At 36.5% G+C, this 14,808-nt stretch overlaps 1 protein-coding gene across 2 annotated transcripts in view; it reads right to left on the reverse strand.

Annotated features, from left to right (window-relative positions):
• The window catches only part of SPON1 (spondin 1), a 341,950-nt gene that overhangs the window by 226,276 nt on the left and 100,866 nt on the right, over window positions 1-14,808 (reverse strand). For both annotated transcript variants that reach the window (XM_026664804.2, XM_026664802.2), the window contains 2 exons: window positions 6,864-6,937; window positions 1,797-1,919 (listed from right to left, as the gene is read on the reverse strand). In XM_026664804.2, coding sequence (XP_026520589.1) covers window positions 1,797-1,919; window positions 6,864-6,937 — 197 coding nt within the window. The remainder of the gene's footprint in view (window positions 1-1,796; window positions 1,920-6,863; window positions 6,938-14,808) is intronic.

A 14,808-nucleotide genomic window follows, 5' to 3' on the forward strand; every position in this document is an offset into this window, starting at 1 on the left:
GCCTCCAAGTGGGGGGGTCGTCTTATACGCCGGTATATCCACTGCCGGCTTTCGGATGCTTGTTGGACGCAGCGAAGGCGCCTCTGGCTTCCCGGATCCCCTGCGTCGCTTCCGCTTCATCCCGCTCGCCTCGCTCCGCCCGAGGCTGCAGCCTTCCTGCTCTTCCCATGGCCCCTGGCACTCCGCCCTGCCGCTGCAGCCCCGGGGATTTCTGGAGGGCATTTCCGGTGGTGGTGGGGGGTCGTCTTATACGCCGGGTCGTCTTATACGCCGGCAAATACGGGTATATATTTTAATACATTCTCCCAGTGACAGTCCCAGCGCACACACACACACACAACATTTATTTGCTGCCCATCTCACCACAAGGTGAGACGAGACTTAATCTCATTTAAACTAAAAAGACTACTCGTAACTATTCATTAGCTGAAGAAGTAACAAACAGAACTTGGAACCCATATTATTCAGAAATACAAATAACAAAATAACTTTATTTTTAGTGTACCAACAGAAGTATGTCAAATACTTCTCACATTAACAATCACTATAGCAGAGTTTCCCCAACCTTTTCAGCTTTGTGGACCAGCCAGGGGGTGGGGGAGAGGGGATAGTTCCCCACAGGCAGCAGGCAAGCAGGTCCAGGGGCAGCTCCATTTGCATGAGGGGCAGGCATGCGTGCCTGCCGCTTAAACCGATGGAATGCACTTACCCGCTGCTCACACAAATGAGGATGCACATGCTCGCCTGCCTGCCACTTCCACAGTCTGGTTCTGAAAGCCCAGTAGGGGGTCAAGGCCCAGGGGGTGAGGACCCTTGCATTATAGAATCTTAGCAGTAGGAAAACCTGTCTTCAAGGAAAAAAACAAGGAAGTCCAGTTACCTCCTGAAAAAAAGCACCTTTGGGACAACCATAACCTGGATGACTGAGAATCTCCATATAGCTGTAGGAAAAGTTAATCTTTGCATTGATGGGTTCAATTTCAGTCACAAATTCAAAGCACAAATTTTAATGTGATAGTATAAAATCCTTTATTAACACGCCCAGCTCTATATCTGAATCAAGCAGTCTTCAACTTAATAAAGTTGAGACAAAAATCTATGAAGCTGATACCAACAATATTTGATATATAGACAAAATTCTGGCTGCATGAACTTTAGCTTGTTGCATGGGAACAAAGCAATATTAAAGAATAAAATACATACAAAGCCTTTAATAATATGTTGCCCATTGTATAATCTTTATTAAAGCAAAACTGAAAGTGACTCAAAACTTCAGGTCACTTGATTGGTTTCTGATATGAAGGCATTATTTAAAGTCACTGATATGAAGGTATTATTTAAAGATCTAAAAGTAAAGTCCAATAACAGAAGTGGAGAAAAAAAAGATAAAACCCTAGGACCTCTAATACAGGGAGCTGCAATCAAATAATGGCTTGGCTTTTTTTCCTACTAAGTATCAGGATTATATTAAATTAAATGTATATATAAAATACTGATCAGCACTGAAAATAATAGCCTAGAGCGTGAATGCAACAGGGTGCCATGTTGTTAAATAAGCATCCAGTTAGAGCTGTAATCCTACATGTTCAATGTTTTGAAATGGTATTTTATCTTAGCATTTTCATTGTAGGGTAGCAATAGAAGGCAATTGAAACCTCATGAACCATACATTTTATATTTGGATATGAAAGCTCGGCTGTTTTTCTGTGGAAAATGTGTAAAATCTGAATACAAAATAATTAAAGTCCTTTGAAATGAAGGGTCATCTAAAGCACGGACAAGAATAGAATACTCACGTGGATAATCTTTTGGATGTGATTTCTCTGACCAGTTTCCATAAAAGGTAAGTCTATATTTAGCAGTTCCACAGGCGCAGCAGTCTATGATTGGCTTATCTGTCACACCTTCCATGGCAAAGTCTAATAAGAAATAATAATATGAAACATTATTTTGTGTAATATGTAACTGTAAAAGGATTGTGTTGGGTACCGAACAAGACATTAGGCAATGGATTTTGTTCCAATTCAAAGATAATAAGCATATCTGTGAAGGGATTTCATTAAATGAAACAGAATTAGCATCAAATAATGCAAAGATTGCCTTAAGTCCCTTCTGCCTGTCAGAAATCCCCAAGGATGATAGTTTGGAATAGGCATGTGCACAGCAACTTCCCAGGATACAGATATTTCATGTTTCTTCGTTGCTTGTGTACCTAGGACTTGTATACTAAAATAGTTTCTATATCTATGTGTCAATGTTCTGACTGATGAACCCAACCAAAGCAAGCATGGCTGAGATGATCCAATCTCTTAATGCAAAACTTTATTGAGTACATCATATTGGCAAAGATGAGGGCAAAACCAGATCTAACTATTTCCTGTACAAACTCATATAGTTAAACTTCAGGTCCTCCCTCCCCATTAGACCAGGTTACATTGTCCAATGAAGACTTCTGGTATTGTTGTAAGAAAGGGTTTTTTTTTTTTTTGGTTCAGGTAAACACCTGCTGAAATGTCCTTGGTTCCCATGGCTGACATCTTGATGTCTGGAGCTTAATTCTATCTCCCCCTTCCCTCCCCCCATAGTTCATTGGCAAGCTGAGAAGCAATAATGGTTGCAACAGCAAAAACTCCATATGAAGCTTGACACTATGTTCTTTTGCTTACTTACACCTGTTATTTACTTTATCTTGTCAACACAAAATGAGGTAGCACATAACTCTATACTCTATTATTTCAGGAAGTATTACGAACAAGTGATATTACATAGGCATACCAAAGCATGTCGATGCCTACTGATGCTACCACATTTAGGATCTGTCCAATAACCCAAATAGGAATTATGAGTCATGATTTGGTTCTTTTACTGAATGAACTTCCCTAGGAGATAATTTCACTTTTCATTACAGGAAGGTTAAACATTCAGCAGTGGATAAACACATACAGCATAGATTCAATATTGAAATAAAACTGTGTATTTTAACAAAGTGTATTTCATTGCCAAAAGCAAGGCTACATATTTATATGATATGCTTTCCTCATATAGTTTAATTCTAGAATTTCAATTTTGCTCAAAAAAACTAGTAACACAAATATTTCACAATGACTTGGAAAAAGAAGTGTTAGTGATTCAAATTCAACTTTATTAAGTCACCAAACTTTGATGGTCTGCAAAATGTTGAAATTCTAGACTTGGCAAATACATTTTTGAGAGCCAATATATCCTTCTCTTTCTATGTAAAATACAGCTCTAGATATTTGTAAATCTCAGCTGACTGCACATGTAACCTTGAATGCCAGGGTACATTTGTGATCGTGAACTAAGTTGGACCTAGAGATGGCCTTTTATTTATAATGACTTCAGTTCAGCTGAAATTCTGCCTGATGGGAGTCAGAAGCGACAGAGGTTACCTGCCATTTTTCAAAGGTTATTTACATTCTTCATTTGTTGCTTCTCTCTCAAACTTCTGATTCCCTCTCCCCTTTTTGAAATGACTCTACCTACATGTGAAAAGGCCTGAAACATAGTTCCATAAAATACCATATATACTGCACATATATAAGAGATTGACAAGAAAAGCATTGTATTGTAGAATTCTAGGGTATCTCTAAGATCAATTCTTCTTGTTTTCTCTCACACATTATGGTGGTCCCACCTTAAAATATTAAAGAACATTGAAAGATATGATTTGGGGAATGGTGTGTCTCAAATCTCTTCTTCCATTGGTGTTCATGTTTTGATAGTACAGATAAATTTTCCTAGATATACTTCTAAACAACAATTCTTCATATAGAAATAGAAGCCCCAAAGAAAGGCAATATCATTCCCAACTGTTATTTTAGAAAATTCTGCTCACTACCACAGCAGAGTCTACAGGTAGAACATGGTATAAGCAAATGTTTTGTACATACACTAATACTTAACTGTGAAATAAAAATAAAAACATGCTGTAAAAAGAGAGTTTCAAAACATTTTGAGAAGCAGAATGTTTTCCTTCTTTTAGAAACAAATGGATGCAGTTCAGATTCTTGACAAATTGTTTTGGCTTTTAATGCTTCCTTTGACTTTTCTGCATTCAAGACCACAAAACAGACATCTCCATTTAATTTATGTAACTTGCTCCACTGACTTTCCTGAGCACATTCACCCTTTATGACATAAAGAGCTGTTTCAAAATGAAAGCAATCTGCATTACTAAAAAGACTCAGAAAGTGAGATAGCCTGGCAAGTGTCAGATATGTCATGTTCTATTAAATTCAGTTAAGCATCTTAGAACACATACCTAAGGATATTTCAGGAAGAGCATAAAAATCAAGGCCAAATTATGCTAATCCAGGATTCTTGGGTCAAAGGGAAAAAGATGAAGGCCTTGGTAACCCTTTAAAAATGACTATTATTGAAAGAATAAACAAATAAAATGAATTGGAGTGGCAATTTCCTCAGCAAAGCTGCATAAAAGAATCACTAGTCTTGTGCAAGAAAATCCAGAAAGCATTCTCTGGAAGGCTTCAGCATAAAAATTATGCATTTTGAATGTAATCTCAAAAGAAATTATCTGCAGAACACTCATTTTACAATCCTTCTAAGTAAACTGTTCAGGCCAATGAAAATGTGGGAGATACTATATCACTAGCACTGTTGGAAAGTTGAATGACCTGTCCAGTGTGCTTCTGTTAACAAAAATGCAAAAAAATACATCTTCTCTTCTGACAAAATATTTCAGATTAGCTGTGTGAAAGTGTCATGATGAGTCTGCGTGAAGCAATTTGAATGTAATTATGGTGGCAATTGGAAAAAAGGCTATTTTGCATTATTTCTACCACCTGAGAGATGAAAGGAAGATGAGTAGATATAACTTCCTATCTTGCTTCTCTCAGTACAGTGGAACCTCTGGTCATGACCGTAATCCGTTCCAGGACTTTGCAACCTGATTTGGTTGTGACCGGAAGCAAGACTGACTGCGCATGCACGAACAAAAAAAAAGGGCGCGGGAGGGGAAATCACTGTGGCTGTGTTTGATTGCCACCCGAGGATGTGTTCGTGACCAGATGCAAAAATTTTCCAAAATTTTTGGTCATCACCCAATTTGGTCATGGTCAGAAACATTCATGACCCTAGGTTCCACTGTAGGGACATTACTCTGGCATGAGTAGCTTCTTCTAAGCATGCAGTTTTTATTGTTTAAAGTCTGAGGTGTGTACCATAAGGTAGACTAGACTAATACTTTCATTGGAACAGCTCTAGTAACAGAAACTCGTAAACACTAATTGTGTTTTCCTTCCTCTCCCTTTTTAGTTTCACGACAATTAAGGCTCTCTCTCTCTCTCTCTCTCTCTCTCTCTCTCGCTCTCTCTCTCTCTCTCTCTCTCTCTCACTCTCTCTCTCTCTCTCTCTCTCTCTCTGGTGTGTCTCTGTCTCTCTCTCTCTATCTTTGTGTATATGCTGTCTGAGAATTTTTGCAAACAATTTTTTTGGCCTGGGTTCCAGTTTCATCTACCTGATCATTGCCTCAGTAGTGGATCTTCCCTCCTTCAAGACCAGCTTGTTTATTCACTGCAGTGTGTGTATTATCACACACATTTGATTCACTTGGGGAGGGAATGTCCATATAAACTTTGTTGCTACAATTTGAGAATTTAGTCCCTTTCCCAAATATTTAAATTAGCAGTTCTCCACATGCTCTTCTGTAGCATGTGAAAAAAGGTCAAATGTTCAGAACACCAGTTTTGTTTGCAACAATGCAGCTTTGTTTCAGCAGGCCTAAACATATATTGTTCTTTTCTATATTTCTATCCAATCAATAAACAAACTTTAATACCCATGTATGTGGGCTTGAGTGTTTTTGTTGCTACATTCTAAATCCCATAAAATTCTTTCTGTTGATATATAAACTTTTCCAAGACTATGATCTTGGTCAGAGTTCCCAATGCATAGAGCAAGAGTTACAGTCTGAGGAAATTTCAGAACAAATTTAGGAAAGAATATTATGAATAGCTAGAAAGGCCTACATAGAAAAGCACCTAAATTTGCTTGTTTACAAATTTAAACATAGATGAAGTCCAAGTCAAGATCACTATAAATTCTGAAAGAAAATTATTACACCTGAGAATGTAAAGAGCCGAACTGAAGCCATTTTGTGTTCTCAGTCTGAACTTTTAAAGTTCAGAACATTTATGCAATGTGTTTTCTACTAGAAATTATACAAGATTGCAAAACTAAGTTAGAGGTATGTGCTGGGGCACTTTGACATTATAAGTCACATTAAGAGATATTAATGGTCTTCTTATAATCTTCTGGTATTTGAATAACAGGAAATCTGACTATAATGAGAATGTTGGGAGTTTTCCATGAGAGGGTGGAACTTTCTTATGAAAAACATTGTATAACTTCTATGTATGGAAAAAAGGAAGTGCTATGTAACCATGTGATTTGATAAACCTATATAAGCTGTATTCACTAAATGGAAGCATCTCCTTCCTCCTAAACAGGGTTGGTTTTGGAGTTGGGGAGTCCGATACTGCAGTATCTTCCCTAATAAAGCAACCTATGGATCAGATTATCAAAGTCTGTTGATTTATTTTTATGCACATCTCACAATTTGTAACATAAATGAATGTAACATACCATTTGCAAATAAACAAGTTCAAAAGGTAATTTTGAGGATGCAGTTAATTTAGGAAGTAGTATAAATTTGTCAAAACATATCAAATCTGACAGATGTTTTGCACTGAAGTAAGTATGACTGAAAACTATTTAAATTCAGCAGGTTATGTGCTCCCAGTTAAAAGAGAGAAATGTTGTGGGCAAATCATATTCATCAGAGAGTAAAAAGAATGGAAACAGAAAAGGAGTATTCATCGTACCTGGCTCACACAATCTCTTGGTGAGAGATCCTTCATCTTGAAAATAAATAATTCGCTTTTGTACAATACTTGCTCTGTTTGAAAAGAGAAAAATATAGCATTTATAAAAAGCATTCAGTAATTAAGATATTTAAAGTAAACTTAGTGCAAGAAGTAACATCATTTTCATTATATTATATCAATAGTTTAAATCTAAGTAAGTCTATTTGGAGTTAAGAATTGAAATAAGGTTTTTTTTTAAAAAACTATTCCTATCCCACCCCTCTCTCACTTTGAGTAAATTAAATTGTACATGGATGATTGAAAACTCTATGGACCATGGAGGCATGAAACCAATGTTCTCCTTCCTTTCTCCTTCTTGTTGATATGCCATAACACTCCAGATATTTCTTAAGGAACATAATATCTCATCTTATTTATGCTCCACCTCATTTATAAGAAAGAGAAATATCAAACAATAAGTCACAAGTGAGATAAGCTAATAATTAGACCACAGTAATTCCCAGTCCATAGGGGGAAAGGGGGATTATAATTCCAACTCAAATGTCATTTTCTGCTCTTGTTTCTCATGAATAAATGTTATTAACTAACGTAAGGGTATATTCCAAATCCTCCTTGGTGGTACAATTTTCACTTTATTGGACATGTTTCACTCTAAATCCAATAATAAAGAGGAAATATAAAAATTTGAATCCCTGAGTAATAAATAATCAAAATTCTACATGTGAATTTTGTGAGTAATGTGAATTTTCATCATGTGAATAAAATTTATATAAGAAATAGTTTTAGAGCAGGAAGCCCTTACATTAAATCTCTTCTCTACCATGAATACTCTGGAGGGTCTTACTAAAGTTACACTATTGTCTTTCTATATTTATGCATATGCTTATTTTCATTCTGATTACAATTTGCACCCATCTCTGCTAAAGTCTTCCATCATTCTAAGAGCAATGACATCATTTATTTAAGCCATAGAATGTCTACAGTTTCAAGCATGATACTTTTAAGTAGGATTTAAGATCCCCATTTTATCAGCACAGTCATGAAAGAACTAGAGAGATATTATAGATTCAAGAGTATGCTTAAAGAATGACTTCCTTAAGCATACCTGTGATGGAATTTTTCTGGCTCCAAAAAAGATTGAAGGACCCTTCACAGAAGGCTGTTGGGAATTAAGAAGGCACACAATGAGAAGAAAAAGGCCATATGAATATAGGCTTCTGCTCACAAAAGTGGTTTTTTTCATTCTCAGAAAATGCTTTTTTGTAAAGCCCAGATAGTTTTGACATTATGCATCCAGTATTATTGAAATATCAGACACTCTTTTGTAAAGTTTACAAAGTCTTGTGCAGTCACAAAAATGGAACAAAGTTAAGCACAAACCCAGATTTTTGAAAGCCTCTTCTTCTTAGTCTTTGATTTTTAGAGTTTTAATGGATTATCAATGCACTTTCTTTGGTATTGGAAATTTCAAAGTCCATGTTTTGATCTAGCAGCCACCAGACATCTTTTCTTTAAAAATATACTCCCAGAGCAAATCAGATAGAGTTTCTTTAAATGATATTTAAATATTAAATACTAATATTTCTTTTAAAGTTGCCATGATAAATGTCCATTTCTATCTGTGGGTATCAGTAGGTATCATAGGGATGTATGTACCCATCTGTAATTCACTTCTTTGAAAAATTCTCTTTGTTTTGTTCTAATTTCAACCTTCTTTTTAGCACTAGACAAAAAAGAGGTTCTCAGGAGCTGTTCTATGCCTCAAGTAAAAAAAAATTGCCACTTATATCATTATAAAAAAATATAAATGATTAAATACCATTTATTTGGAAACCAGCAATTTCAAAGAAAAAAGAACCTCCTTATTTCCCCTTTATCATTTTGCTGCACTTGTGAATTTCATAGGCCATGAGATAACTGACATCTTGCTATAAATCTCAAACCTGTGGCTGTGAAAAACACTTCATATGATAGTGTAGTAATTGTCATTATTACTATGCTTTCTTTTTCATTTTTTGTGTGCTTTCATTTGCCTCTCTCCTGCTTTTTTCAGTATCTCAAATCTTCAAATTTACAATTACAAATAACAACAAGAACAATCATAACAGTACAACTAAAGGGAAAAGTATAAATGTTTATGGCATACAAGGGTGTATTTATGCCGTCTAATGGGTGTAATACAGAGGTGTCAAACTCAATTTCATTGTGAGCCACATCAGGGTTGTGTTTGACCTCAGGGGGATGGGTTGGGTGTGGCCAGAGTGGGTGTGGCTAGCTCGATGTCACTCCTGTTGGGGGCGCCTGTGGTGGCCCGACTGCTCAGCCAGTGAAAACAGGCTCCCAAGCTCCATTTTTGGTTGCCACAGCCTCCTGCAACCCTCTGCCATTGAAAACGGAGCTCAGGAGGGCTGCATGCTGGAATGCTGACACTCTGTTTTCACTGGCAACCTGTTTTCACTGGCAGAGGGTTGCAAGAGGCTGTGGTAGCTGAAAATGGAGCTTGGGAGCCCTTTTTCACTGGCAAAAGCACCACAGGTTGGTCCTTCACTATTTCCAGGGTATCCCCGCAGACCAAATCTAAGTGCCCCATGGGCTGGATATGGCCCCTGGGCCTTAAGTTTGACACCCTTGATGTAATATGTGTAATCTTGGGTGTAATGGCCCAAGAACATAAAAGTGAGCTTAGAAGATCCACAAAAACATCACTTTGCAAGATAAAAACAAGAAATTCTAACATTTAGTTATGTAGCTTGTAAAATGTTGAAACTGTGGCTCCAGATATATCTAAAAATAAGCTTATTGGGCTAATAGTTCTGGGTTAGATAAACCCAAGATGATAAGAGAGCGTTTTCTATATGCTTCTACTTTTATCTAGAGGTCATTTGGATTTTTGCAGCCCAGATCTAGCAATTCTAATGAAAGAGCTTACAAGATGTGGCCAATTACTTTGACTGCATGGTTTTATAGGTCTATGCTTATTATACGGAATAGTTAATTCTTTGCTATAACTATTTATAGACATCCAAATACAAGTAAAATATCTTGTTATACACATGTTTAAGCTTATGCCCACATGAGAAATAACCTCATTAAATTCTGCATTTTTGTTTGGAAGAGAAGATGTGTGACTAATAAGGTAGTTAGTTTTTATATTTAAAGGCTTTCTACTAAAAAAATATTGGAAAGTAGAGAAGGATATAGCCAAATAAAGAATCCATTTTTCTGGCAAAAAACATCAAACCAAAAGCTATTGTTTTACAGTTTTCCATTTTTTAATGGATATAGAAGATCAGGAGTTAGCTCACCTGGAATTAATCAGATACTGCCATCGGAAGAAATTAAAGATACATATTATGGAATTTGGGATATATTTGCTGGAAAATGTTGCTCTTTACAGTTCATGACAGTTCTAGAACATGACATGAAAGATAAAAAGCCAGTCATGTCATTTACCTATTTGGCCACTTTAGTAGAGTAATTAGGGTACTGCTCCATAAAATTCCTGGTTCAAATGATATTTTCTCACAGACTTGCCTAGTCATCCTCAGGCAAGTTAGTCTCTTTCATCCACTCTACATGGCTAGATGGATGGTTACAAATATACAGGGTAATTGAATCACACTATGGGAAGTACTGAAACTCTCAAGCACTACATAAATGCCAGGAATTGTTAATACTGGAAAGTCTTGTTTTCATTTGTTAGGATAATAATCCCAAATGACCAAACATGGAGTGTTTAGTATTCTTCTGTGATACAATTAAGTATTAGATGTCCCCAATGCACTATCACTATCATAAAATGATAACATTAATAAGCCACTTAAAGTCATTATGAACATTCCAAACAGTTTTTCCCCTAAGCTATTTGATTAAGGGTTTGAATATTTATAAGATTTCTGTTCCTTTTGTGCTAACAAGATTTCAATTCTTGCTTTATTAAGTTGGGTTGGATGTTTCCCCCTGCAATTCATTTAACTTCATCACGATAAGCCATCTCACTTCATATATGTCTGTGTCATTTGATTTAAATCAGTTTGGTTTCTTTTAGATATCACTGTCAGGGTGTCACTACAGCTCGTGGACCTAGGCTTTGATATGTACAGATGTAATTTTAAGGACTTTGATATGTACAGATGTAATTTTAAGGCCTTTACATCTCTTAACCATTGTCAGATAATATTCTTGAGAATTACATAAAAATCCAAGAACAAGCAGGATATATTCCAGTAGAATATGTTCTGCACTTTTTTGGATCCATATGTTGAGAGATCTAAAGGCCAAGAGGGTCAACCCTGAAGCTGATCTGACTGAAGCCATCTTGACGGCTTCAATGTTGCCACGCTGGAGCTGAGGGATAGAAAAGGGGGAATTGAGACAGCTGGGATTTTGTAGCCAGAACAAAATACTTTCTCTTGGGAACCAAGGACATTCTCACACCTGGTCAGAGGAAGGTGGAGTGATGTCACCAGGCAACCAGACTTAATCTGTCCCTTTTTACATGTCTATGCAATAAGACAATAGACATTAAAAAGGAATCCAATGTTTTAACTCCCTGTTTACTCTTGCTATTGGACCCCAGATGCCTCTGAGTTATCAGCTCTAGAGTTTAAATCTTAAGCCTTTCCCTCCCACTCTTTTTGACTCAATTGAAAATTAGCTATTCATTTCTTAGTGCCTGGATTGCACCTGCTGTACATGATTCAGTCTAGACTGTGTGTAGTGCTAGTTGTCAGCTTTGGCCCTTAAAATTACATCTGTACATATCAAAGACTAGGTCTGCTACCAGCAGTGACGTATTAACTCTGTTTAGTATCTTCACAGTAGAACACACCATTGCTATGCTACTAGCACTGAATTTCTACAGGTTCCATCACACCCTCTAAGTTAGGTATGCCTATAATACAAACTCTGTCTTCAATATCTCCACATTCACTGTCTATAGAGGGTTAACATCTGTTCTGACTCAATTCTAGATTGAATAATAGTTTCTTTGGAGGACTCCTCCGAGCCATTACTACTGACAAGCTGTTTAGTCAAAAATTTGATGAAGCACTACCTAGTATGCTTCCAAGCATATTCAAATGCCTCTTGTTGCCAAGCTTGAGAAATTAAAAGCAAATTCTTAATTAAGCTGTGAAAAGGTTGGGGAAAATGTATGCTGGTTTTAAAATACAAAGGATATAAAAAGGAGTTAATGTTTAGAGAGAACAATCATCTGCTTGTGCCTTCATTCTATATCAGTGATGGCTAACCTATGACACACGTGTCACTCGTGACACGCCGAGGCACTTTGACTGACACGCCTGTTGGTGTGGGGAAAACCTGCACATTTAGAGGCTGCCTGTGCTCTGCTCCAATCCCTGCTCCCTGCTTGTTGCGTGGAGGCGTGGTGTCACCGCTGCCGCAAGATCTTTGCAGCAGAGAACCAGTTTTAACTGCCATAAACTGAGGTTTGTCAGTTTCATTACCTCAGGAACGCTACAGGAGGAAAGGAGATCCATGAGGTTCACAGCCCTGTAAGGTGGCCTTCCGATCCCATCCTGCACCTGCAGCCCTGAGACCAGGGAGACGAGTTTCACAGCCCTGTGTGATCACCCCAGCCCAGTCCGTCATAAACCAAATTATTGATATTTCTTTTTTTTTTTTTGAAACAAATTTTATTAATTTTTAAAGACAAACAAAACATAAACCTTGTAGACATTAAACCTCTTTCCCTTGTAAATTTTTACAAGGCAGATAATACATTATTTTATACAGTGTGATTTTAATATATCCCATTTCTACTTAAATATCTTTTAAGACTCTCATTTCTTCTCTTTAAATTTAGTCATCCTATTCATATTTCCCTCTGTCTTGTTTGCAATTATTCTCCTCCCGCTTTCCTCCAAGGTTTTATTAAATCTCAGATAAACATACACACACAAAACACATAAAGTAAAACTTCTTTTTTCAAAAAAGTAGCTTGGCCCCGGATTACCTCTCTTTGTATGGACTTCAATTAAATTCATATTCATCTTATATGCCATTACCTATCTTAATTACCATTCTGTGTCTTCTTTATAACTTCTCCCCGCTTTCCACTCTTCTTAATTCTATTTTGTTTATTATCTTAATTTAAATCATTATATTTCTATCCTTTGTCCATTCTTTTCCAATTGTCTATTTATCTCATTCCCCATAATAAAATAAAAGAATTTCTCCTGAAATCACAAATCAAAGTATGATGCCTTTCCATCGCACCTCTAAATTAACATTTAAGGTAACACCAAGTTCCCTATCTGATTCTGCTTAGTACATACTACTTACAAAAAGAAAATAGTAAATCCATAACATAATTAAATATATAATTAAACATTAAATCTCATAACATTCCAATTATCTATTTCAAAAACAAATATTACAATAATATATTCATACTAACATCCACACAATAGTCAATTAAAATTTATATTTAAACTGTATTTTAAACCTTCCTTTTAATATTTTATTAAATCTTAAATTCTACCATTATTAAACCTTTAATATTTTAGTCTTTACTCAAGTCTTATAAAATTATAATTTTCTATCTCTAATACAAATACTACAATACTATCTTATGTACCTTGCAGAATCCTTTAAAAACAAAATTATATTACCCTTTGTCCCTAAAAAACAATTTCTTTTTCGCATCTTGTTTCATAACCTTGTGGCCTTTTCCCCCCTTCTTCCTCCCTGTCTTATCCCATCTGGTCTTTTTACCCCACTTAACTTCCCCTCTCTGTTGTATTTCTCTTTCCATTTGCTTTCTAGCCTTGTATTGATTTTGCATCTTATTTTTCACTTTCTTAGATATTTTTTTAAGTCTTATATCCTTTTTTTCCCTCTCTTTCTCCTTCCTTTCTTACTCAACTCTGTGGGTTCGTTAAAGATGGCTTCTTCTTCTTCTTCTTCTTCTTCTTCTTCTTCTTCTTCTTCTTCTTCTTCTTCTTCTTCTTCTTCTTCTTCTTCTTCTTCTTCTTCTTCTTCTTCTTCCATCAATTGTTGTATTTGCTGATAAGTAGCAAGCGCCATTTCTAAAAAGCAAAAAATTTCTCCCACATCGTCTTTCTTTATTTTGCCATATTCCTCTCTCAGTTCATCAGCAGATAAAGTCATTGTAAATCCTCTCTTTTTTTTCTTTTTCTTCTTCTTCTTCTTAAAACAGCCAAAGATATTTCCAAGCTTAAAACAATTCCCAAAGTCCCAAAGTAATCAAACAATCCAAACAAGGCACAAAGTTCTTCCCTTCTTCCTGGGTAATATCAGTTGCAAAGGGACTAAAAAAAGCCAATCTGTATTTTAAATTCTTATTACAGTAACTTCCAATCTCCAAAATCTTCCAGGCATCTCCTTCAACAAAATCTTAATATAAATTTTCCTTTTGTCCTCTCCCTTCCCATTTATAACAAGAAGCTTTAAATTTTTACCTTTTGTAAAATAGTAGGATTTTCAGTATTCATTTGTTAATTCCATGTGGAAGGAGAGTAAACTTTCACTTTAAACACTTTCACTCGCCGCTTGCAAATCTCTTCTGGAAACAAAGTATATTTCAAAAAAAAAAAAAAAAAACCCCAAATCTTAGATTTCAGGGTATTAAATGTATCTTCTAGTCCCAGTTCAGCCAAAAAAACTTTTGCTTCAAAACTTTCTCCTTCTTCCTCCAGCACGATCTTGTCCGGCTGCTGGCTTCTTTGTGGCGGCCATTGCTGACCGCCGCTGGACCGACTTGAGAAAAGGAGGTTATGCCGGGTGGGGAAGGGGTCTGCGAACACCCCAACCCCCTGTCCGGATCCTCCCTGTCTTCGGTTGCCTCTACGGGGCAACCTTATCCTCCAGACCCGTCTGGGTCGGAGGAACCAAGAACGGCTAGCGCGGTGGGGATCACAGAGATCGCGAAACCCCGCCGCCTCCGAAGCCTGGCGAA

This window comes from Notechis scutatus, chromosome 1 (genome assembly GCF_049901735.1).
Source record: "Notechis scutatus isolate UNSWTSFEM ecotype Mainland chromosome 1, rNotScu1.2, whole genome shotgun sequence".
Taxonomy (NCBI): domain Eukaryota; kingdom Metazoa; phylum Chordata; class Lepidosauria; order Squamata; family Elapidae; genus Notechis; species Notechis scutatus.